General features: G+C 40.8%; 1 protein-coding gene across 2 annotated transcripts in view; it reads left to right on the top strand.

Annotated features, from left to right (window-relative positions):
* Positions 1-24,840, top strand: part of stk10 (serine/threonine kinase 10) — a 126,682-nt gene extending 101,842 nt beyond the window's left edge. The window contains exons 12-19 of one of the 2 annotated variants that reach the window (XM_041193637.1): positions 1,484-1,663; positions 4,525-4,617; positions 8,445-8,574; positions 10,478-10,602; positions 10,902-11,090; positions 18,119-18,244; positions 19,457-19,570; positions 24,182-24,840. In XM_041193637.1, coding sequence (XP_041049571.1) covers positions 1,484-1,663; positions 4,525-4,617; positions 8,445-8,574; positions 10,478-10,602; positions 10,902-11,090; positions 18,119-18,244; positions 19,457-19,570; positions 24,182-24,319 — 1,095 coding nt within the window. In that variant the 3' untranslated portion in view covers positions 24,320-24,840. The remainder of the gene's footprint in view (positions 1-1,483; positions 1,664-4,524; positions 4,618-8,444; positions 8,575-10,477; positions 10,603-10,901; positions 11,091-18,118; positions 18,245-19,456; positions 19,571-24,181) is intronic. The other variant, XM_041193638.1, reaches the window with a different exon arrangement.
* The last annotated feature ends 1,473 nt before the right edge of the window (positions 24,841-26,313 follow it).

The following is a 26,313-nucleotide window of genomic DNA, read 5'->3' as shown; positions in this document are numbered from 1 at the left end:
ACAAAACCAACTTTCCATGAGAGATAGGTAGTTACCTGATTATGTTGATCATTCTCATGATCTGTCCAAATGTGGAAGTCCACACATAGCTTACAACATCCTCACAGATTCTTTTCAATATGGATTGGGGAGGGTTGGGCAATAGGTGTACTGGTAGTCATTGAAAGTTTTTTTTTAGGCAAGGGTCTATGAACAGTGGCAAAAGCAATTGGAATACTAGCCCTGTCACTCGAGCCCTGGAGAGAAATCATAGGGAGAATTTTCTCCCCGTTGAGGAGGGGGGTTGAGCGGGAGCAGATGCAGCCGATTGCCAACTGCGATTGGCTGCTTACCGCCATTTTATGTGGGCAAGCCAATTAAGCCCGCCCAGCGTGACGTGCACCCGGAAGCTCTGAGCACTCCCTTTGCGGGTGGTGGGGGGGTTGCCTGAGTCAGGGCCTGCCTCAGGGAGATTAGTTTAAGTGCAGAAAAATTTAATAATGGAAAAAAAAATTTAAGACATGTCCCCTCGTGTGAAACTCACATGAGCTGGGACATGTCTGTTAATTTTATTTAAAAAATTTTACAACACTTTAAAAACCTTCATGAAACCTCGTGGATGAGGTTCCATGAAAAACGCAAAGGCCGCCTGGCCTCTTCGCCTGCCCACCAACCTTAAGGTTGGACGGGCAGTTTAGTTTATTGATTTAATTGAGAGTTAACTGGCCTTAATAGGCCTTTGACAGTTCGGGTGTGTGCCCGCCGAACTGAAAATCTGAATGACACACGGTGATGTCGGGGCGCACGCCCTACATCACCGCGCATCATTTTACACCTCAGCGAGTGGGCCCCGCCCCTGTTCATCGAGCTGAAGATGCTGCCCCATGGGCCTTTATTGCATCTCCTATTTCCCGGTCCCTTTATTCCAACCCCACCCCCCCCACCCCCCCCCCCCCCCCCCCACCCCCCCACCACCTCCCTCACCATTCCCGATTCTAGTGAAATTTGCATCAAATGCACTTTAAATAATAATGGTGACAAAAACAAGGTAACTTATTTTTTCTCACACAACTTTGCACCAATACTTCATACTTGGGAAAATTCCCTTACTTACCCCATCAATCAAGCGTTTAATGTGATCAGACAAACTCTTTCATTTTATTTTTTAAAAAAGAGATAAATAAACCTACAGGTCACTTTTAAAGCGGAGAACCTCTCTGCATTTGCCTCAAGTGCTTCCAACACATTAACAAATGATTATGGGGGTGACACAGGAACAGATTCAGCCACTGCACCCACCTCATCCTCCAACCTCCCTGGGTGCAGAGGCTGGGAACTGGAGGGATTTTAGGATTGTATCAGCAGCGAGTGGAAAGTTTATTAGCGATTTTGAAGGCTGGTGGTGCAGCCTGCAGGACTGCAGCAACCTGAGCTGGCTGTTTCTTTCAATTGTTCATTTCTAATAATAAATGTTGTCTGAACAGTTAACTGCATTTGTCTGCAGGCAAAGAAGAAGTTCTTTGACACAGAGTTGGAAAATCTGGAAAGACAGCAAAAGCAACTGATTGAGAAAATGGAACAGGAACACACAAACCGCTTACGCGATGAGGCCAAACGAATCAAAGCTGAGCAAGAAAAGGAATATTCCAAATTCATTGATCAGCTGAAAACTCAGAAGAAAGAGGTAAAGATTAATAAATTATGATAAAGTACCTTGTCAAATTGAAAGCTTTCCAGCAAACCTGCATGGAAATTGTGTTAAAACTTGAAATGTAATTGCAATGAGCTACATTTCTAACATGTATATTTGAGATGAGTATTTATAGCAGTTGTTTAGAATAGAAAGTCCCATCTGTCCATGACCCTTGAAACTTTCTTTTTCATAAATTGTTAAGTTCATCAAAAAAAAAACTAAACAAAGCCTGCAAGTTACTTAAACTTCCAAGTGCAGGCAGTGTGCATTACTCATGAGCATTGGACTTCGGGTTTAAATTCTTTCTTATATTGTTTGAGAATTTAGTGAACTGTGTACTGAAACTACTCTTTGCTAGATAACTTATCGTTTGGTAATTTTGTTTCTGATATTTTGCTGATTTCATTCTTTCTAACCTCCTAGTTAAAACAAATAAAATGTTAAAGTGCACAGAATGTAAGGTTTCTTGTTAATGTGTATGTGGTCATGTATGTTTGATCTTTGTACCTGAAAAGTGTTGTAATTTCCTTTTTATACCGTGATTACTTGGTTTAATGACAATGTTACCCTAGAGCTGCAGATCACATAACACAGCTTAACTTTTCAGTGACTAGAATTAGTATTTTGTAATCTGTTTGCAATTTTTGTATTTTTCTCGATGCTTGGATGCCCTGTATCAAAGACATACGAGTAGACCAACTATTTGCCCTGTACCTCTGGCAGTGTCTCACCATAGCTGGGCTATTTTAATGTGTACAAGAGCAGCTGGCAGGAGGAAGGGATACTTTCTATGATTTTCCATCCTTCCCTGGGGTGCCTGACCTCCACTTGTGTCATAGCATGCCTAAACATGTAGGTTATGGGATATCAGTGTGAAGATAACACAACACCCTCCTGCAAATGCATTATGCTCATAACTATTTAGATCCTTTTTAATTGGGAAATTTTACAGGAGATATACAAACTAATTATTATAACCACCTTTAATAATGCAGTAATTGTAACAATACTGATCCAAAAGTTCAGATACTTGATTCCATGTCAGCAAAGATTTCATCTTTAACGATAGCTCCCATGAAAGGATGCAAGGTTCTGAGGGATCCTTGGAGTCGGGGGAAGAGAGTACTGATAATACAGCACTATGGACTTGTTCACTCCCAGTGAATGTGGCCAGTATCCCTGGTCGTGAAGCTCTCGTGGTATAATAATAAATTCCTATGCTGGGAACATCAGCTGAACTCCAGTCATGACTGGAGATACAAGATTTTTTAAGGAAAGTCTCCCATTGGTAAAAGTATGCCATACTTTGCCATTGCGGAGCACCTCATTTAAACAGGGGTAATGGTACATCGTGTGGTACACCGTGCAAAAATATACTGCCTGATACTGAACTTAATATCATTGCCTGCACAGAAATCCTACCTAGGGTATGGTAGAAAGATGGGTACCTCTTTGAATGCAAAATAACTAATCCATTTATTCAGATTGCAGCTTTCTTCCAAGTCGCACACAAACCTTAGAAATGTCCTGCTTCTGGCTGTCGTCAATCCTACACCAGGAATGTACATAGAATACATAGAATGTACAGCACAAACAGGTCATTTGGCACAATCGGTCTATGCAGTCATTTATGCTCCACACAAATCTACTCCCACTGTAATTAACTCTTCACTCTGGCTCATGTTCTTCTATTCTCTTCTCCTTTCTATGCAAAGTCGCTGTATGTGACTTTATTACTTATTCCTTTTGAGCTGCAAATATGCTGTCCTAAACACACTTCCTCCTCCCTTCATCCTTATTGTGTGGAAGTCGAGACTCGACGCACTGTCTCCTGCTTCGTTCATTTCAACAACTTCAAAACTGTAGACTTCATGACCTCCCTTAATCAGTGCTTCTGATAATTTAGATATAGCCTTTGGCTAATTACTACTAGATTTTTCTCCAATTCTCTTCATCCATGATTCACTATGGGCTTTGGCTCTTCACTTAGCTTTCTGATTTTTTTCTTGTAAAAATGTCCATATGATAATTGTTCAAGTATCAATGGACCACTTTGAAGGGGGGGGGGTGGATATTATCAGGAAGCTTTTTTTCAACCTTTAATAACATTCAGAACATTTTCTTTAATTGGCTGAAATGTACTATTAAACGTTTTTGAAATGAATTGCAATTGAACACACATTGAAGGAAACTATCCATTATAGAGTATATTTTGTAAGAGGAACGTGAGATAGTGAAATGCTTCCTTTGTAGGAGGCCAAGTTTTACTTTGAAGCATGACTTCTCTGCAGGATCCACATCCCTTCAAGAATGAAACAAAAAGAAAACACTTTTTTACTGTATCATTATGTATGTTATCATGCATTCCATTTTACTGCCATTTGTGCATCACTACAAACTTGGGTTTGATGTGACTGCAGAACATGGGCGTGTGATTTCTCTTGGGTGGGGGTGTGCCATGTTGCACTGTCCCAACTTTGCAGCATGTGAGGTTTAAGCCTATTGAGTGGTCAGACAAGGGTTAGAAAATCCTCAGCGGTCTTTTGGACTTCCTGAGCCCTTACTGAACTTATCTTCCTGGCTGCAAGAGTGCATTTCTACCCAGGCAGTGTAATTTAAGTGTTCACTGTGAACGGATTCTGAACTACAATCAAATATCATCTATAAAGCAATTGAAAATCAAAATACATTTTACAATTTATTTTACTTAGCCACAACTAAATAGCAAAAGCTAAGTACACATCTGCTTCATACATAGCTTGGGCACTCTTATTCTTGATCCTGAAATCTCTGCATTTGATGCAGATTATTAGATTAACTGTTAAAATATGTACTTTCTTGTTGTACATTAGGTAAAGAGTGAAGTTGAAAAACTTCCCAGAAACCAACGCAGAGACAACATGAAACAAAAAATGGGAGAATATGCACAGAAGAAACAAACACAGGTAGCAGCAGTAAATAGTAACAATGAATTAGAAGGGCCTAAATTTGAATAAGTAAGCTGCTTCCAGCCATTCTCGAGTTGAATTGGCCAAAACCCATTGGACTCTTCCATCTCTTTGTCTCAACTACTGATTAAAAAACAAACTCTTCATTTGCTTTCCCTAACATCGCTTATTAAAAAAGAATTACATCTGGTGACTAACTCTGCTACAAATCTAACCCACTATACAGACCTGAATATTCTTTCCTAACTTAATCCTCCTCCACCACAAAAAAAAATGTTCTGTTGTCACAACCTTGAAAAAAATTATCTGCCTTGATGCTTCAAATGTCCTGGTTTTATGTGAAGAGCCAAAATTACCTTTTTATAAGTTGAGTTTGGTTCTGGTCCAGCTTTCACTGCTGAAGCTTGGATAAGCTTGAAATTATGATTCAGGTCTTGATCTTGTAATGAAGAAACCGGCCTTTTAGTTTAGTCCTGTGGAAGACCTGAACTCAGTGCAATTAAAAATAGATTAGAAGCAACCTTTAATGATAACACTGAAATATTGGATTCTTGGCTTGAAGACTCAAGTTTGAATCCTGCTCTTCATAACTCCTTTTTGTGCTTTTTGTGTGGTATATGTGTATTGTTGCATTAACAACAACAATGGTGGCATCTGCGGGTGGGGTGTTTTTAAGTGCTTTGACTACCATGCCAATTTTACAACAGATAATGCAGTTGGTTTTGGACAAACTGACCTGTAGAAGTCTGTTTTGGGGATCGTTTATCTATGTACACTTGGATGTTTGATTGTATTTGGAGAACTGATGTATTGCAGATAAATTTCTACAATGGACAGCCTTGTGTTTGGAGGTACGTTTAAAAATTTTGTAGTAATCTTTATATGGGTTCCGTATCGTCCATCCATTTAATTTCATGTACCCTTCATTGAGAAACATGCTGGCTGAACTGGAGTTTATAAATAATGATTGATGCAATTGCCAAGGATACTTTGTACGTTTAATCATATTTCACAATAAGAATCTATAGCTGGTCTGAAAAGCTTTTGAAGCACCATATTTGCTCTGAAGGCAGTGAAAATCACATTTTTTGAGAGTATGGTAGAGGCATGGAGGGCTGGTGGGGGTGTCAGGGGGACGAGAGTGTTAAGATTGGACTCTGTGTACCAGGGCTACTTGAAACACATCTTCTTTCAATGCCAAGCCTTGAAAATGTGGCAAAGACATCTGCCCTAATTGGAATGCATGAATTGTAGATATTGGTATGGATATCACTAAATTAGGGACAGGAATCTGATTTTTTTGCAATTTTTAATTAGAATTTTTTTATTATGAATAGTTGCCACTAAGTAAACTCGGTATTTTTAACTCTCTGCTGAAAAAGAACTTGAACATATTCCTGTTTAAAGAGTATTTGCACATGGTAGGATAGTGATGCTGATACTGAGATCCAGAACTCAAGCTCAGTAGCTGTTGGTAAATTGCAAAGGTCAATCAAAGAAAGCTAATCATTTGAGCTGACACCTGAGCAAAGGACTGAAACCTGCCAGATTGTCATTTAAAAACTCAACTGATGCTCAAATGCCTTGGAAAGAAGGGAGTCTGTCGCCCCAATAAGGGTAGTGTACACAAGGCCCGAGTGCCACATTGTGGTCAACTCTCAATGCCCTGTTTTCATATCTCACCACTTCAATGACAATGAAGGAAGAAAGCAACCAAACAACATTGCCCACATCCCACGAGCAGGTGGTAATAGTTTTTGTTTCAATATTCAAATTCATTAATTTTTTTCCCATTTTTAACTTTTCATCAATTATATTTTTAAAGCAATCCCAGCTACCTTTATAAGATACTTAGTATATTATTTTAAGGTGAAATAAGATATTTCTCCCAGCAGGTTGCTGCAGCAGTTTCTGAAATAGTATGTGAGCCAGCTTTGCTTTCAAGGTGCATAGTTCATTTTAATATTTTAGGATAATGGTTATACACTGCAACTAGGATAATGGTCATACACTGCAACCAGCATAATGGTCATACACAGCAACTAGCAAAAGCAGTTTATTTTCTTAAATGTATTGTCACGTGCTTGAAATCCAGCTTCTTGGTCCGTGCAGCCTGTGTTGCCAAATCTTGCTGCCTCTTCACTTCCAGTCTTTACTTTTATCTCCTTGACCAGGTTTTCATGGTTTCCATAACTTCAGAACTTTTCCTATCTCAGTTTCTGATTATATGGTTATGGTTCATGATGTCTTTGCATAATAGGGATGCACCCTACTACTGTTATTGTAAGATATCTGACACGGGTGGATGCTATTCTTTATCTTTGGTGTACTAATTGGAGCGCTACCCTAAGGGTTCTACCTATTTGACAAATCTTTTTGACGGGTGAAGGTGCTGACACAATTTATTTTTGCTAGCGTTTCAGTTCAACCTCATGATCTAAGTGGCTAATAAACTAACTGATCTCAGTTTTTCTCAAAGGTGTGCATATTCACTTTATGAAAAGTGTGCTGTACCGCCCTAGCTGAATATCCCCATCAGATACCTTCAGGGAACAAATTGTTTTGAAAAGTGTCAATTGTTAATTCTTTTGTATTGACATCAGGATTAACCAAAAACCAACACTGGAGAGTTCCAGTTAAGAAAGCTATTTTCTCTGCCACGTTGTCAGACGAATATTTTCCTGAAATTCCGTGAAACTTATCAGCATATCAACAGCATGAGAGTGGAACTGTGCCACTTTCTATCAAGGAAGTTCGCACGCAACTGATTTTTGATGGTTTAACACCAAAACATCGCTAACCACAAATTTTCTGGACCGTTTGTGTTGCTTCCAAGATGCATCTGCCGAAACACTGCCAATTATTCAGTGAACTTCTCCCAGCCCAACCTTAGTTCCATTCTTAAACGCATTTGCCCAGAATTTTTTCAGAGTTGATAGTACTGCATCATTATTTTAAAGACTTGAATCATGCTCAACTCATTTTCCAATTTCTGCTCCCTGTTTAATTTTTGACGTGCCAAAGTCATAGTAACTTTTTTGTAAAAAAAATTATTTCCACTAGTTGCATTCCTACCATCATACATAGGAAAAAAATCATTCAGCAGCAGTTATATGTGGGTTCTTTAACATTCAAGGAATCTGTTTCGTCTTGAATGTTCGAGTTTTATTTAGTTTTTGCTGCTGAAGTGTTTATGTTTAGTGGTTTGGGGATGCAAGATTAAACCCTTGATGTGGCCCATTTCTGTTTTTCCCTCTACTGCCTAATTGTATATAAACATTTCAGTCAAAATATTGTTTTCTTGCACAAAGTTCAAAAGGCAAAAAGCTGTGACTTTGCAATATTACTAGTATTCTATTAGTTAAGCAATGTTTCAAATAATTTGCTTGGATTTAATTTAATGCCCAAAAATTCCTTTTGATAAATAATTCTGCAATGATTGGAAAAGGATGATTTTGAAGCAAAGCCATTGCTCTTCAGGGCAACTGATGTCGAACTTTTTCTTGTGTCATCTTTGACCTTAATTATATATAATGCTCATTCCAAGTGACTATTCAAATCATTTTGTTACCAGCTGCTCCTTTTTATTTTTGTTCCAATATGTTGATTTGTTGTTGCCAGGAAGCTGATAGCATAGTAAATATACATCTTGTGTAGAAGAATAAAAACTATGTGATTGGAACTTCAAATGATGCATTGCCAATTACTCTGCAAACAATTTGCTTAATAATCAGCATCATGGAATAAAGGCATCTTAATGAAGTTACCAATGGCTCATTAAGGTGGTTATTTAAATCCACTAAAAAGTTCATGTAACTGTCTAGGAGCAGGACTTTCAATCAAAACAGCATCAAGAGCTGGATATTGCATTGAAAAAAATAATTGCACAGAACAAGAAGGAAATTTCTGACCAGGAAAGATTGTGTCTTTCAAAGAAGCAGCAGCTGATGAGAGGTAAGATGCTTTCTTGGAGTTATGATTTGGGTTTGGAGTTTTAGAATATATGCCAATGGAAGTAGTATAGTTGGAGAAAGAATGACTTCAGATTTACAAAATATAGATACACCATAACAAATGCTTCAGATTTTCCTATTGGGCAATAAGTATATGTAAAAGTTAGGAATGCTGAACGGATCTAAAAATCCACTGAGTCTACAGAGTTTTACATTGAAAAAAACAATTCCAGCTGCACCAGTGACTCAATGAAGTTCTCAAACAGACTAAACCATACAGACCAGAAACATCTCCAGTTCAATCCTCATTCTCTGATATTTACCATTAAGGTGTTGGCTGCAATGCTCCTTTCTGTTAAATAGATCATCAACACTTACAGTACTCTGTTTTTCTAGTATTGAGTTCATATTCTACCACAGGTTGTGAAATTGAATAAATTGAGTTATCAAATAACTCAGCCTGACATTATAGGCCCAGTTTTAATCCACTGCACCTGACCAGAATGTAATCGCCGGGTTTTGAAAATATTGATCGTAAGGTACTTGTCTTGTCCACCCTGCACTCACACCGTGCCCCAGTTTAATGAGTGCATTTTGGCCAGTAGGAGAAACACTTGCTGCAGATGAGCAAGGGTTCATTGACTTGCACAAACTGGATTTTGATGATGCCATTCAGACTTCAACTTAATAACCTTGGTGTGCAAATACCAATCACATCTGGGGAAGCTGGCTTGATAAGGTGTCAGGTAAGGTCAGAAAAATTATATCTTGACTGTTTCCTTGTGAGTCAAGAGGAGTAGGAATGACCTCTGGGCCCCATAATACATCATTGATCTTTCTCCCTTTCTGACTAATCTCATCTATTGCCCTCGCCCTCACCAACACCAACAGCCCATACTCACCTAACTACCAGCAAACACTCCTGTGGGTCCCCAGAGGCAGCCTCTTGTTGTGTTCTCCCCACTTGTGTGACATTTCCCCTGGGAGTCAGGTCCGCACTGTGTTAATTAGGAGTTAAAATCGTCAGTGTATCAGCAATTACATTGTCAAGGTCCAATACCAATCATTGTATTGACTGGCAATTACATTAAGACAATTGAATTGTTACAACAGATGATGGGCATTGGCTCATCCATAAATGGGTACTTAACTGGCAGGGGAAAGGCCATGATCATGGTTTCCTCTGCATGTGTAACTTAAATTCTATTGCACTGTCTGTCTGTATTGACCATTTTGAAATATCTGTAACACTCCAGGGGGGAAAGGAACTGGGAGTCTGTCACTCTGGGCTGGCTGAATAAACCTGCTTGAGGTAAAAGGCCAGCTTCAGACTCATTCTTCCTTTATATACAATTATTGGAGTTAACAAAAATGACTTCAGTATCACTCTGGTGAGTCTGGACAAGCCTGCCATTTGCCTTATTAGCCACATGCTCATCTCTCCCCTGTTTCACTGCACCCCAAAAGTTAAAATCGAGGTTTATTTGTTCAATAAATGCCCTGTAAAATGGGTTAGCAAGCCAGACCAACTAGGGATGAGCAATAAATGTAGCTTTGGCAATGCCTGCCACATGCCAAGACAAATCTTTTCTTTTAAAAAAAAAAAGTGCTTATTGTCCATGCCACTGCATGAATAAAGGCCAGTTAATCAATGTACTGGAAGGCTCCCACTGCCTGTGGAACTGAGTCAATGCTTTCAAGATTGGAGACTAGGAGAGAAAATGGCAAAGGAGCGAATCAACCAACATAAATATGTTTTTGTACCATCTTAATTACATTAGAACCAGTATATAATGGGATATTGATATCAGTTTTATAGAAAATATATGTTACCAAGTAGCCCTCATTGAATTCAGCTTGTGTAGTTTAACTCTTCCTGAACATTCTTTTATTTCTTGTTGCAGAAAGGGAGGCTGCCATCTGGGAACTGGAAGAGCACCATCTGCAGGAGAAACATCAATTCCTCAAGCAGCAGTTAAAGGATCAATACTTTCTGCAAAGACATCAGTTACTGAAGAAACATGATAAGGTAAAAAAAAAACTGGTTCAGTATAGGAAAACACACATATTTATGACCTGTAAGGACTGGATATTTTTTGTTTGTCTGCTGCAAAAGAACCGTTTGTCTCAATGATCCATGAGTTTCATTAATCTTCAGTTGACTTTGATAGATTTTTCTTTAGGTTCTTTACCTTTTTTTTAATATTACATAGTTAACCTGGTTCATCTTTAATTATATGATCAATGGTATATTCAGCTTTCTGCAGTTTGACAAAATTACATTTCACCTACATACTATTTCACTTTATTTATTTTATATGACCAAAGGAGTTGGAGCAGATGCAACGTTATAATCAGCGAATGATTGAGCAGCTAAAGATCAGACAGCAACAGGAAAAGAACAGACTTCCCAAAATCCAAAGAAGCGAAGGAAAGACAAGAATGGTGATGTACAAGAAAAGTCTGCGCATTAACTCCACAGGGAGCCACACAGAAGACAGAGAGAAAATCAAGCAGGTAGTTTGTATGACCCAATTTTCATAATGGCAATAAGTGCTGCTTTCTGACTTCCACCAGGTTGCTATAAGAGATATGCAAAAGGAAAAGACGTCACCCAAGCTTCACAAATCAGCAAAATTTATTTCTTTGAGAGTTATAATTTACAGAAATAATGGGTAATCAGGCAGCTTGAGTAGGCAGGGTATGTAGTTTGAGATAGGGAAACCTTTTAACTCCAAAGCATATGAGACTTGCCCCTGACCGATTCCCCACCAGGATATCATCCTGATTGATCCTGACTTGGCTTCCATTCAGCTGGGGAATGCTCCGGAGGAAGCCACGTGGCAGAGTGGATCTGATTCCAGGTGAGGAAGAGGGGCACAATCCCTGAGCTCAGAGGCCTTTTGATAGTGATGAACTTGAGGGAAGCGTTCCTAAACATAGAAAAGTAGAAGCAGGAGTAGGTCATTCGGCCCTTCGAGCTTGCTCCGCCAATCAATATGATCATGGCTGATCCTCTTTCTCAACGCCATACTCCCGGTCTCTCCCCATACTCCTTGATGCCTTTAGTGTCTAATCTATTTCCCCTCTTAAATATATTCAGTGACTTGGTTTCCACAGCCTTCTGTGGTAGAGAATTCTACAGGTTCAGCACCCTCTGAGTGAAGAAGTTTCTCCTCACCTCAGTTCTGAATGGCCTACCCCATATCCTGAGACTGCGACCCCTTATAGATCCCCCAGCCAGAGGAAACATCATCCCTGCATCCAGTCTGTCCAGCCTGTCAGAATTTTATACATTTCAGTGAGATCCCCCCTCGTTCTTCTAAACTCCAGTGAATACAGGCCTTTTTAGCCCAACCTCTCCTCATACAACAATCCTGCCATCCCAGGAATCAGTCTGGTGAACCTTCGCTGCACTGCGTCTGTGGCAAGTGTACCCTTCCTTGGGTAAGGACACCAAAACTGCACACAATACTCGAGGTGTGGCCTCGTTGCCTTAACATTTTTCACACCAAAAGAAATACTCTGCTACACTTCTGTCAATTATTCACATTTGGGCATGGTTGTAAAATTTTATTTTAAAACTTTAAAGAACTTGCAGTTATATAGCTCCTTTCATCTATTAAGGAAGCCCTGGGACACGTCAGCCCATGAAGTACCTTTTGAGGTGAAGTCACTATTGTTATAGGAAAATAGGACAGGCATTTTGTTTGTGAGTTCCACAAACAATAGTGAGATAATTGACCAAAAAAATCAAAGATTTTGAAACTGGCTAAAGGTTAAAGCCAGCCCACCAAGCGGATTCCTCTGCTCCTCTTCAAATAATTTCATGAAATATTTTACATCCATCTGAGTGATTACATTTAACATTTATCCAGAAAACAGCTATAACATTACCTCAGTATTGTGCTGAAGTATGGCCTAGATAGTATGCCTGAATCTCTTGATCCCAAGACCTGACTCTGATGCAAGAGTAATGCCACTGAGCCAGGTCAGAAACCAAGCAGTATGTTTTTATGTTATGGACAGCCTCTTAAAAGATGAATGTAACCTGAATAACATAGGAATAGTAGTGGGTGATTCGGCCCCTCAAGTCTATTTTGTGCTATTCATTGAGATCATGGCTGATCGGTGACGTAACTCCATATACCTGCCTTGGCCCCATGTCACTTAATACCCTTGGCTAACAAAAATCTATCTAACCCAGTTGTGCAGTTAACAATTGTTTGTGGAAAAAAGGTCTAGCACTCATGGTGTGAATAAGTGCTTCCTAACTTCACTCCTGAAAGGTCTGGCTCTAATTTTTATACAAACTAATTCTAGACTTCCCAGCCATTTTTTTCCCCAATCTACTTACTTGTTCCCCTTAATATCTTGAAAACTTCAATTAAATCATTTCTGAACCTTCTAAATTCCAGAGAACAAAACCCTAGTTTGTTTAATCTCTTCTCATGACTTTACCCTTGGAGTCCAGGTGGTATTCTAGTAAATGTACACTGCACTTTCTCCAACACCAGTATCTCCTTCCAAACGTGTGGTGGCCAGGATTGCTCACCGTACTCCAAGTGTGCTCTAAGTAGGACTTTGTGCAGCTTCTACCACCACCCGACCTCTTCCCAATCCCCCAATCACTGTATTCTCGTCCTCTAGATGTAAAGGCCAGTATTCCATTAGCCATCTTAACTAATGAATTAGCTAATTTAGCTGTTATGGGACTGTTAAGAAAGATTATTGGATTCCTCTGTAAGTCCATATTAAAATATGCAGGGACAGGGCCCTGTCTGCTATTTCAGTCGTCACCTCAAAAAAAAATCATTAAGGGTTGTCAGGCATGATTTGCGCTTTACAAATCCAAGCTGGCTCACTCACTGATCAGCTGAAAATTTATCAAGCTGGGGATTTCCTTTCTTCCCAGCAGAATTTTCAGATGAGTTGTATATTTTTTTTGATTCATTCATGGGTTCTGAGCATCGCTGGCTAGGCCAGCACATATTGCTCTTCCCTAATTGCCCTTGAGAAGGTGATGGTGAGCTGCCTTTTTGAACTGCTGCAGTCCATATGGTATAGGTACACCCACGGTGCTGTCGGGAAGGATTTCCAGGATTTTGACCCAGCAATAGTGAAGGAATTGCGATATATTTCCAAATTAGGATGGCGAGTGGGGGCTCGGAGGGAGCTTCCAAGTGGTGGTATTCCTATGTGTTTGCTGCCCTTGTCCATCTAGATTGTCGTGGTCGTGGGTTTGGAAGGTGTTGTCAAAGGATCCTTTGTGTGAGTTCCTGCAGCATAACTTGCATATGGTATATGCTGTTGCCACTGTGCATTGGTGGTGGAGGGAGTGAATGTTTGTGGATGGGGTGCCCATCAAACAGGCTTTGTCCTGGATGGTGTCAAGCTTCTTGAGTGTGGTGGAAAGTGGGGAGTATTTCATCACATTCCTGACTTGTGCCTTGTAGATGGTGGACATGCTTTGGGGAGGCTGGAGGTGGGTTATTCGTTGCACAATTCCTAGCCTCTGACCTGCTCTTGTATTTATTTGGCTAGCCCAGTTCACTTTCTGGTCAATCGTAACCCTCAGGATGTTGATAGTGGGGGGTTCAGTGATGGTAATGCCACTGAACATCAAGGGGCGATGGTTAGTTTCTCTCTCGCTGGAGATGGTCATTGCCTGACACTTGTATAGTGCGAATGTCACTTGCCACTTGTCAGCCCAAGCCTGGATATTGTCCAGGTCATGCTTCATTTGGACATGGACTGCTTCAGTATCTGAGGAGTCACGAATGGTGCTGAACATTGTGCAATCATCAGCAAACATCCCCATTTCTGACCTTTATGATTGAAGGAAAGTCATTGATGAAGCGGCTGAAGATGGTTGGGCCGAGGACACTATGCTGAGGAACTGCTGCGGTGATGCCCTGGAGCTGAGATGACTGACTTACAACAACCACAATCACCTTCCTTTGTGCTAGGTATGACTCCAACCAGTGGAGAGTTTTCCCCCTGATTCCCATTGACACCAGCTCTGCTAGGGCTCCTTGATGCCACACTGTGTCAAATGTTGCCTTGATGTCAAGGGCAATCACACTCACCTCACCTCGCGAGTTCAGCTCTTTTGTCCATATATGAACCAAGACTGTAATGGGGTCAGGGCCCAAACTGGGCATCAATGAGCAGGTTATTGCTAAGCAAGTGCCGCTTGATAGCACGATTGATGACCCCTTCCATTACTTTACTGATGATGGAGAATGGATTGATGGGGCGGTAATTGGCCTGGTTGGATTTGTCCTGCTTTTTGTGTACAGGACCCTGGGCAATTTTCCACATAGCCGAGTAGATGCCAGTGTTGTAGCTGTACAGGAACAGCTTGGCTAGGGGCATGGCAAGTTCTTGAGCACAAGTCTTCAGTACTATTGCCGGAATATTGTCAGGGCCCATAGCTTTTGCAGTATCTCCTGCCTTCAGCCATTTCTTGATATTATGTGGAGTGAATTGAATTGACTGAGGACCGGCATCTGTGATGCTGGGGACCTCCAGGGGAGGCCGAGTTGGATCATCCACTTGGCATTTCAGGCTGAAGATTGTAGCAAATTCTTCAGCCTTATCTTTTGCATTGATGTGCTGGACACCACCATCATTGAGGATGGGAATGTTTGTGTGGAGCCTCCTCCAGTGAGTTGTTTAATTATCCACCATCATTCACGACTGGATGTGGCAGGATTACAGAGCTTAGATCTGATCCGTTAGTTGTGGGATCGCTTAGCCCTGTCTATCACTTGCTGCTTATGCTGTTTGGCATGCAAGTACTCTTGTGTTATAGTTTCACCAGGTAACCTCATTTTTAGGAATGCCTGGTGCTGCTCCTGGCATGCCCTCCTGCACTCTTCACTGAACCAGGGTTGATCCCCTGGCTTGGTGATAATGGTAGTGTGGGATATATGCCAAGCCATGAGGTTACAGATTGTGTGTATGAGTACAATTCTGCTGCTGCTGATGGCCCACAGTGCCTCATGGATGCATAGTCTTGAGTTACTAGATTTATTTGAAACCTATCCCATTTAGCACAGTGGTAGTGCCACACAACACGATGGAGGGTATCCTCAATGTGAAGGCGGGACTCTGTCTCCATAATGACAGTATCGGTAGCAGTGACCACCGCACAGTCATGGACAGATGCATCTGCGGCAGACAAGTTGGCGAGGATGAGGTCAAGCAGGTTTTCCACTCTTGTTGGTTCCCTCACCACCTGCCGCAGACCCAGTCTAGCAGCTATGTCATTTAGGGCTCGGTCAGTAGTGGTGCTACTCTTGGTGATGGACATTGAAGTCCCCCACCCAGAGCATATTCTGTGCCCTTGCCATCCTCTGTGCTTCCTCCAAGTGGTGTTCAACATGGTGGAGCACTGATTCATCAGCTGAGGGAGGGCGGTACGTGGCAATCAGCAGGAGGTTTCCTTGCCCATGTTTGACCTGATGCCATGAGACTTCATGAGGTTCTGAGTCAACGTTGAGGACTCCCAGAGCAACTCCCTCCTGACTGTATACCACTGTGCCGCCGTCCCTGCTGGGCCTGTCCTATTAGTGGGACAGGACATGCCCATGGATGGTAATGGTGGTGCCTGGGACAGTATCTGTAAGGATGATTCCGTGAGGATGAACACGTCAGGCTATTTCTTGACTAGTCTGTGAGACAGCTCTCCCAGTTTTGGTACTAGCCGCCAGATATTAGTAAGGAAGACTTTGCAGGGTCGACAGGGCTGAGTTTGCCATTGCCGTTTCTGGTGCCTAGGTTGATGCCAGGTGGTACATCCGATTTCATTCCTTTTTCGTGTCTTTGTAGTGGTTTACTAGGCCATTTCAAAGAGCATTTTAAGAGTCAACCACATTGCTGTGGGTCTGGTGTCATGTGTAGACCAGACCAGGTAAGGATGACAGATTTCCTTCCCTAAAGGACATTAGTGAACCAGATGGGTTTTTACAACAATCGACAATGGTTTCATAGTCATCATTAGACTTTTGATTCTTAATTCTTTAATTTTAATTCCAGATTTTTATTGAATTCAAAATCCACCATCTGCTGTGGTCCCCAGAGCATTACCCTGGGTCTCTGGATTACAAGTGACAGTTAACATGCCACTACGCCATCACCTCCCCCAATGCCTAGGTCAATGCTGGGTGGTCCGTCCGGCTTCATTACTTATTGACTTGTTTTTAGCAGTTGCTTGTTAGGCCATTTAAGAGTCAAACACATTGCTGTGGTTCTGGAGTCACATATAGGCCAGCCCGTAAGGATGGCAGATTTCCTTCCCTAAAGGGCATTAGTGAACCAGATTCCGCCTCCCACTTCAATTTTATCCATTATATGCAATTTCAATAATTCGTGCCACACAAGCGCCAGGCAAAGACCAACTCCAACAAGAGAGAATTTTACCACCTCCGCTTGATATTATGTGGCACTACCATCACTGAATCCCCAACAATCAGTGTGCTGGGATTACCATTGACCAGAAACTGAACTGAGCCAGCCTTATAAACAGTGGCTACAAGAGCAGGTCAGAGGCTGGGAATTCTGCAGTGAGTAACGTGCCTCCTGACTCCCCATAGACTCCACCATCTACAGGGCACAAATTAGGAGTGTGATGGAATACTCTCCACTTGTCTGGATGAGGGCAGCTCCAACAACGCTCAAGAAACTTGACACCTTCCAGGAAAAAGCAGCCCACTTGATTGGACCCGACTACCACTTCAAACATTCACTCTGTCCACCACTAATGCACAATGGCAGCAATGTGTATCATCTACAAGATGCACTGCAGCAACTCACCAAGGCTCCTTTGACAGCACCTTCCAAACCTGCCACCTAGAAGGACAAGGGCAGCAGATGCATGGAAACACCACCACCTGCAAGTTCCCCTCCATACACCATCCTGACTTGGAACTACATCACCGTTCGTTCCTTCACTGTTGCTGGGTCAAAAGCCTGGAACTCTCTCCCTAACAGCACTGTGGGTGTACCTACACCACATGGACCGCAGAAGTTCAAGAAGGCAACTCCCCACCAACTTCTCAAGTGCAATGAGGGATGGGCAATAAATGCTGGCTCAGCCAGTGACACCCACATCCCATGAACAAATTTTTTTTAAAAATCCAATTTTAATGTTTGCACACAGTTTTCTTCCAGCTTTGGGTGGAAAGGTAAGAGAATACAGACTACTCATTACTCAGTATGCAATCTGATGTATTGTCACGGTTAGGGCAATCATTCAAACTAAATATTCTCCACACACCATAGCAATCTGACCCTCAATGTTTTTTTTTCATTCTGTTATGTATGATGTACGAAATCCAACAGGGCCTGTTGTGTATGGAGAATGCCTTTGTTCAAAGAGTTAAGGTGTCTCAACAAAACTAGATCATCAACATTTAGTTCCATTTTCTGGACACTATGCTGTTCTGTGCATAAGTAACTCAAAATTATAATATTTTAGGTCATATTCACAAAAGTTCCTTTTTCTCTAACTTATGGCATGATGTTACTTACAAAAATAGTTTGGACAGCAAGAAGAGAAAAGGCAAAAGATGGAAAAGCAAAATCAGCAAATAAAGCATGAAACCCAAATGAGAGACATGCAACATACATGTGACAATAATATCCAAGAGCTCCAACAACTACAGGTAATCGAGTTAGCATTTGCTACATATCTTTGCATGCTTACTTCTCAGTTTTTCTTTATAAAACAGGTTGCAATCTGGAATAAAACAGTGTAGAAATACACAGCAGGTCTAGCAGCAAGTATTGAGAGAAAATCAGAGTTAATGTTTCATGTTGATGACCTTTCATCAATCTCCTGGTTATTTGGTTATTTTTGTTTGTGGATAGTATCCAGGAGTAGAGATTTGAATGCAGTTTCACAAGCTTGTTTGTACAGGCCAGGTTGCAGTTGCTGCAAAAACTCTGGTATGTTTTCCTCATGCTGTTTCAAGGGAAAATGGGATGTTGATTTTGCGCAGTGACTATAAGCTGCCTGTGCATCCTGACAACAAGTTCACTGGATCATTTTTATACAGTAATTAATTAGTAGTTTTGATTATGTGCCATTTTTTTGGATACAACTTTAAGAATGAAGCTAATGTGTTTTAATGTCAGCCCACTTCATTGGTGGGTTTTTTGGGTAGCTTTATAAATTTGATGCAAAAACTGTCCCATTCTTTAGAAAAATGTCACGGCAGTCTAAACCATCTAAACAAATGAACCTGATATTGGAACTAAATGAATTAAAAAGGCTAAGAAATGTGTATTGTGTTGGAGATGGTGTGTAATGAGTCAAACTGAACCTGCTGCAGTTGCTGTTTAAAGATTCCTGCAGAAAGCCTCTGTTAAAATCTCATTTGAAACACCAAATTAAATATTTTTACACCTTATGTAAATATTTTAGAAATACGCAAGTTTGGAAGGAAATCTAATCTGTTGAGTTATCATGAATAGTGATCCAGTTTGTGCAAACATTGACAGGACTTGCCAGCAAGTATTCTCACAGTAATTAACACCCCTAATATAACTACAAACAAATGTAGCCAACATTGTGAAGTTAATGTGTTTCAAGGAATACTATTTTTCATTATTGCATTTGTTTCTTTTTGAATCCATAATGAAAATTATTTTTGCAAACAATTGTATCCCTTCCCTGGGGATTCTAAAAATTTGGAATGTGTGTAAATGTTGTTCACATTTGGTTTGACTACCAGCTGTAGACTGTCAGTAACTGGAAGTGAGATCACGTAAAATTAAGTTTTTATACTTAATAGTATTGAGGCAATAGAGCAATTTAAGAAAGGCAAGTGGCAAATGATCAGCTGCAGTAATTTAATTATCCCTAAATTCTTCAGAATGAAAAGTGCCATCTTCTAATAGAACATGAGACCGAAAAGTTAAAAGCACTTGATGAAAATCATAACCAGCAACTCAAGGAATGGCAAGAGAAGCTGAGGCCAAGAAAGAAAGTAAGTGGTTATGAACAGTCAAAGAGAGAAAAATGAAGAATTTAATGTTTTCTCATGCCCAAAGCCTTGTTGATTGTCATATAATTTATCCTTTAAAAATAGAAATTTGGGAACAGCTCCTACCTCCAGCTGTTCATCTGTGTATGTTGTCCTTTTCGAAACAGGTTTGTATCAAGTGGTTTCCATTCATTAAGCATTGCATTGTATTAAGGAAAACGTGGTTTTCTGATTATGGTTGCTTAGGCGTGTGTTTTCCCCCAAACCTTCCTTCAGCAAGTTCCCATCCAAATATGAAGGCTGTGGATGCGGGTGGGGGTGAAAGAGAAGGTTACAGTTCTGTAGGTTGCTGGCAACTACCCAACTACCTGCTGTGTTTCCAAAGTGGCTTTAAGCCTTAAACAGGCAGCAAATACTGCCTTTAACCCTGGGAGCCTTTGTAGCTGAGCCCAGGCAAGTTCATGATCAATAGAGAGAATTCCAATAAGGGTGATCTATCTTCCTGTTGAAGACAATGGATCTACCTAGGTCATTAGCACCTAGTGACAAAGTCTGTTGGGATTGGGAGAGGTCCCAAGGGAAGTTAGTTTATTTATTACTTCATTTGGGAATGGGATATGGATTTAAAATGAGAGACTAACATTTTGTTTTGAGTTCAGCCACCACACTGTTGGAAATTGCTGAGCGAGTGTCAAGCAGGAGGATTTGAGGGAGAGCAGCTACTGGTCTGCTTTTGTGCACTGTTAATTCTCTGAATAGAGACCTGAGAAAGGGGTGCTCACACCCTAAGCTGTTGTAGGCAAGCATTCTTAGGAGAGCAATAGTAGAGGACTTAGCATGTTTTTTTGACATACTCATTACTTTCTGTGAAACCAGTGGATTGCTTAATAGCTTCGGGTTCTACCATTTTTAATAACTGAAAATAAGGAAAATTTATAACTAATCTATAATAGTGCAATTTTAAAAAATAGAGCAGATCATCCCCACTTTCCTACCTGCAGAATGTGTGTGGTGTGGTGAAAGAGAGAGTCTGAACTATGTCAACAGAGATGGGCTGGATTGGATGCTCCCTGTTAGCGGTTTTAAAGATGTGGGGTGGGGGCATGTACACTGCAGCGGATGGCCTTCCCACTACTGACCCGCACACCCCCAGCCTGTCTGAGATTATACAGGAGGGCAGGGGATAAGTCAGATGGCCTGCTCTTGGGCCTATTGAAGTCCTTAAATGGCCACTTAAGGGTTCATCCTACTGTGGGGAGAGGCTCTTGCTGGGCTGCTGTTGGGCAAGGGGAGGCATATCCATTGCAGGTTCCCTGGGACTATCAGAGGCATCTCCCCGCTCCCCTGTTCACCACAGCACTCCCTCCTCCTGCTACCACCTTCCCCGCAACCCCCCCCCACCCCCACCAACACCCAACTCTCTTTTTAATGCTCCCCCTAGCCTTTTAACCTGGCCTTTATACACCACGGTGAGACCCCTCCTGAATGCAGACTTGCTTTGGCTCCTTGGCGTGGTGGGACTGCTGGTAGCCCCAGTCATGGCCACCACTCCCAACTGGCGCTGCTGGGACTACAGAGCTGCCAGTCATCTGAATGACCATCAGTTCTCTAAGACGCGATATACTCCTGAGAAAGGTGCAGAAGTCTCGCAGCATTAATGGCCCCAGCGTTAAATTGCTGTGGGGCAGCCAGCAGGATTGTGGGTGGGCTCCCTCCACTTTTTAGTCATGTGTCACAGCATTTCAAAGGTACTTTAGCAGGATCTAGGGTGCCATCACACTAGAATAAAGAACAATAGGGACTTTTCATTTATATAACATTTAATACCCTCCAGATGTCCCAGAACACCATGGCCAATGAATTACTTTTTGAAATATAGTTAACAATTATGTAGGCAAAGAAAGAAACCAACATGTGCACAGCAAGATCCCTCAAGCAGTAATGAGATAAATAATCACTTAATCTGTTTTGCTTCGAATTAGTTGAGAGATGAATGTTGTTCAGGACGTCAGGAGAACTCTCCTGCTCCTCTTCAAAATGTGCCTTGTAATTTTTTATTTTTTGCCTGCTCATCTGAAAAGGCAGATGGAGCCTCGGTTTAAAGTTTGAACCAATCGGTAGTACCTCCAACAATATAGTATCATAGAGTAATGCCAGCCTAAGTTGTATGTTCGATAAGTCATATGATCTTGTGATTCTGACATCTGTGCTGTCACCGAGTATTGAATGTCTACTAATAGCCCATTTGACAAAAATAGAATATTATCAAATGTTTCTTCCTTTCTCTACAGTACTTGAATTTCAAATGCTACACTCGTTCTGGAAGCTACACTTTAATTGAACCAACACATGCTCTTGAAATAGCTACAGAATGCTGTAGTACACTGCTTCCCAAGCTGCTTCTCTGTGTGACCCCATTTTGGCACTTGAAAATTGATGTGACCCCAGATTGAAAGTCGGGATGGCTGTCAGAGCAGGGTGCAGGGTGTGTTTTGGGGGGGTGGGGGTCATGGGGTGGGAGGCAGGTGGTTGGCTGAACAGATGGTAGGCGGTGATAGTTTTTTCCCCTACCGTTTTACAGGCTCATTAGAAGATGCAACTTCAGAGCTTATTTCTTTAATGCGCACCCACAGACCCACGTCAAGAAAAAACTGAGACTGCATGTCATGGGGCCTTGGAGCTGAGCATGGGGCTGTCCCAAAAGATTCTCCTCTCCACAATCACCATTGCTGCCTCCAGAGGATGGTGAACTCACAGCCCCAGTTGCTCATCCTGCAACCCCACTGGGGGTCACAACCTGCAGTTTGGGAACCCCTGATGTAGTGAGACAATATTCTTTAATGTTCTTCTGTTATAATCACATTGCTCACCAGTTTGCTTTGTTTTGAAAATAATCAATACAAGTAAAAATAGGTACTTGGAACCAGTTATAAATGGATTTGTGTCCAGCAGCTATTAAGATGCTGTCAGGCCAATCAGATGCCATTGCACCTTTTGATTATTTCATGGCAACCTTAATGGCTTGAAAACCTGAATTCAAGTGACCCAATTCTCATAGGTTGTGCTCCACAGTGTTTGGGACTTTATCGTTGAGATGATGAAATGTATTCAGCAACTTTTTGGCAGTTCTTGCTCTGTCAATACAAAGAGGAAACCTCAGTGGAGTAGTCAATCTTTCGGGTGTTCATTCTATTAGAATAGCCAATGCAATGTGAAGTCATTTCTTCTGTGAACTTTACTGTGATAACCTAATGAAAACAATATTTTTATTCATTTACTTTTACGGAGTACAAATTGAAGATTATACTCAAGATATAAACCCACACAATATAGTACTTATTCTTCCACCATCTGAAGAAGTGGAGGGCACACACAGGTTTCTGTCATTTTGAATAAGAAACTTGCAATTTAGATGCTGTTCTTTTGGATTCTAGGCAAAGCAGTGTTATCAGATGTGCACAAGAAAAAGGCACAAATGTTGTTTCATTGTCAGTGTTTAGCAGGTCAAATTCTTGATATGGCTTGAAGAAAACAAATACCTAAATAGCCTTCAGAATTCTTTCTGAAGTGCACTGATCTGCAAGTGCAAGTTCAGAATCTTATGATAGTAAAGCAGCAAAGTACTGCAGATTCTGGATACCTGAAAGCAAAACAGTAAATGCTGGAAATGCTCAGCAAGCCTGGCAGGATCTGTGGAGAGAAAAACAGAGTTAACATTTCAGCTGCGTGAAAGCTCCTTAGTCCTATGTTCTAGTTTTGTCAGGGTTTGAATTAAGACTTCTCATACCTAACAGTGAATTGAAGACCAATGACATGGCACAAATATTTTTGAAATACAAACCTTAATTTTGATTATCAGTATTGAGTAAAAATGACAACTTTTTTCAACCTAATCTCATTTGGCTTTTTACTTTGCTATCTTTTACTGAAATTAATGCTGTACCTTTAGTATTTGATTTACCCTGTTCATTCTGAATAATAACGTTAAGTGTTTCAATGCTTAAAAGTAACTAAATTCATAGTTTGGTGATTTAAGTATTGATCAGGAGTAGAAATGTGAAATGCTTTTCTGGCCCCTGGAATTTCATTGATGCACTCCCATTCCGCCACTGGTCCATTATCAGAAACCCAGTCAGCCCACTTATGCAGGTGAACTGAACTCCTAATAAAAAACATGTCAGCAGTGTGAATGGAACTTCAAGAAAGTTCCCAGCACCGGTCTTATGCTATGAAACACTTGATTTTGTATATAGTAAGAGATAGGTGATTAGAACTGCATGATTTTATAATATCTGCATTTATTTAGCACCATTTATGAGAATTGAAATGTATCGAAATATCACATTCAGATGCCAAGAAGTTTGATTTGAATTTAACAATTTGTAACTATGGACCAGTGGACCAAGAGGTGTGCTACTCATTTAGTTCAATAAACACAGTCAGATTTCACATATTTTAGTTCACCTTTATTAACACTATCAAATAATAATGGTATTATAAAAGGTTACTCATGATTAGTATTCAAGATTAGTACAACTTGATTGATCTAGAGTCTCTTTTGATTTCGGTATTTGAATGTTTTTCTCAGTTTTAATAGCGCTGTGTTTGCTTCAGGCTTTGGAAGAAGAACTGACCCAGAAGAAAAAGGACCAGGAGGCCTTCTTTAAAATTAGTGAAGAAGCAGAGTGTCAGAGTCCAAGTTCTCCAAACAAGGTTGCCAAATTCTTTCCCTTTACTTCAGAATCATCCTAGGGAAGATCAGGACTACGTTACTTCTCTAAGAACTCAGGATTACAGAGATATGAACAAGTCTTTAATTTATATTTTCTAAACTGAAATTTGTTGATGTTTTCTGAATTAAAAGGGGAAGAAATGCTGTATTTACTACTGATATCACAAATAATATGAACCTTTGGATGTTATTGTGTTCATCAGAGGACATTGCTATGTCAGAAACGTACACGTGCAGATGTACATAAGTATTCTTTAGTTGAGAGATACTTTTCTGTGTCTACTTCTGAATTCTTTGCTTATTTTTCAGAGCTTCCTTGTCAATACATGAAAAGCTAACCAAGTAAGATAATGCAAAATTATAGAACAAGTTTTTTTTTTAAAAGATGTTATTTAGTTCATATTATCAAAGAATTTTTTACTAAATATCCTTAATACCTAATGAGTTAATGAAGAACTGGGTTCAAAAGAAAACAAATCCTGTTCAAGTGAACGACTGTAATTAAAAAAAAATCTGCCAATAAAAGTTATAATCTACAGCATATTGGTTGCTGTTTATTTGACTTTCCTGTTTGTTGATATGGGTTTTTGAACAATCTGATGCAATGAAGACTTCCCTTCAGTCTTTTGACAATAGTCCTAATCTCAGCTTGAGTATTATACTGGCAGCTGAAGGCCCCTTAGTTACAAGCTTGCCTTTATTGGTATTTCAGAGATTCCTTTAGAGGAAGAGTTTTGCCAGTTATGAGTGGAGTTATCTCACCTAGGAGACAGAATAACACCATCAACAAATAAGGACAGTGCAGGGAAGGGGAAGAGTGGAGAATGTTTTTAAGCCATTGCATTGGTTTTCAGCTGCATCCCTTGTCTCTCAGAGCAGTATTCAACAGTTGCGCCAATATAGGTTATCGCCCTCTGTGGTTGGGAGCCCGGGTTCCAACCTGGGTACAACCATTTTGTCTCATTATTTTGTACTTCATTGTTTTACACTGCTATTTGGTGGTTGCATTAAAAGTTTGCTGTTTTCACCTCAATACTATTTGTATTGTGATTCAGTGTATATGCTAATCTAAAAGTAAACACAACCTACTGGCGTGGTGGCAGTGTTGGAACATTTTCACACCCCTCTCCAAAGTAAATTGGTGAGTTTATTTGGCACTTGTACTTGGATATTGACCTTTATTTAGTCCACAATATTACAATACTGTAACAGTGGAAACTATGGCAGCCACACATCAGCCACCGTAGCAGTGATGCTGAGGAAAGATTGAAACAGTCAATTCATTTGAGCATTGGCATCAGAACCTAATTTACGTTTTGACACTTGATCCCAACTTTGTTCCCTTCCTCGTTGACTGTTTCACATGGGAGAAGAGAATCAAGGATAACGTTATCCGTGGATTCAGTGACAGGACATCTTTGGGATTCACCGTCCAGCAAAGAGTGAACTTATTGGACCTGGTGCTAGGGCAGATGGAAAATTCTGCCCCATTATATCACACAACTCCATTGTTAAAGCATCTACTTCTCTCGCCTCGATATGGCAGACCATCCATCTACATTATGATTTCCAGGCCACTGGTGTCCACCTCCTGACCTGGCTGATTTCAGATTGCAATCAGACGAGAGGCATGAATATCTGTATCAATGTTTGGCCGCCTTTGAGGATAACCCCTTTCAGAAAGGTGGGTTCAGTTATCATGGTTGACCTCTTGATGATGATGATGAGGAGATCTCACCCTCAATGGGGAACACAGTGGTCCTATGTTGGCTATAAGTCGTCACCCTGGTCTATCACGTGTAGTGGAATAGAGGTTTGGCACCAAGCTCAGGTAACACATCCTAGCATCTGTCAAGCCAGAGATCTCTCAAGCCTTGGATTCACTGTTAAGTGAGATTCATGCATCTGCTGATACCAAGACTCTTCCTGCTGCTCCTTCCTCCTTCCAGGGACACTGGACTGGTTCACTTTCGCTAAACCAGACTCCCTTGCGTTACACACCAAACGTCTTGTC

Source organism: Carcharodon carcharias, chromosome 8, assembly GCF_017639515.1.
Source record: "Carcharodon carcharias isolate sCarCar2 chromosome 8, sCarCar2.pri, whole genome shotgun sequence".
Lineage (NCBI taxonomy): Eukaryota > Metazoa > Chordata > Chondrichthyes > Lamniformes > Lamnidae > Carcharodon > Carcharodon carcharias.
The sequence above is the reverse complement of the archived record's forward strand: the minus strand, read 5'-3'. Positions and strand labels throughout refer to the sequence as shown.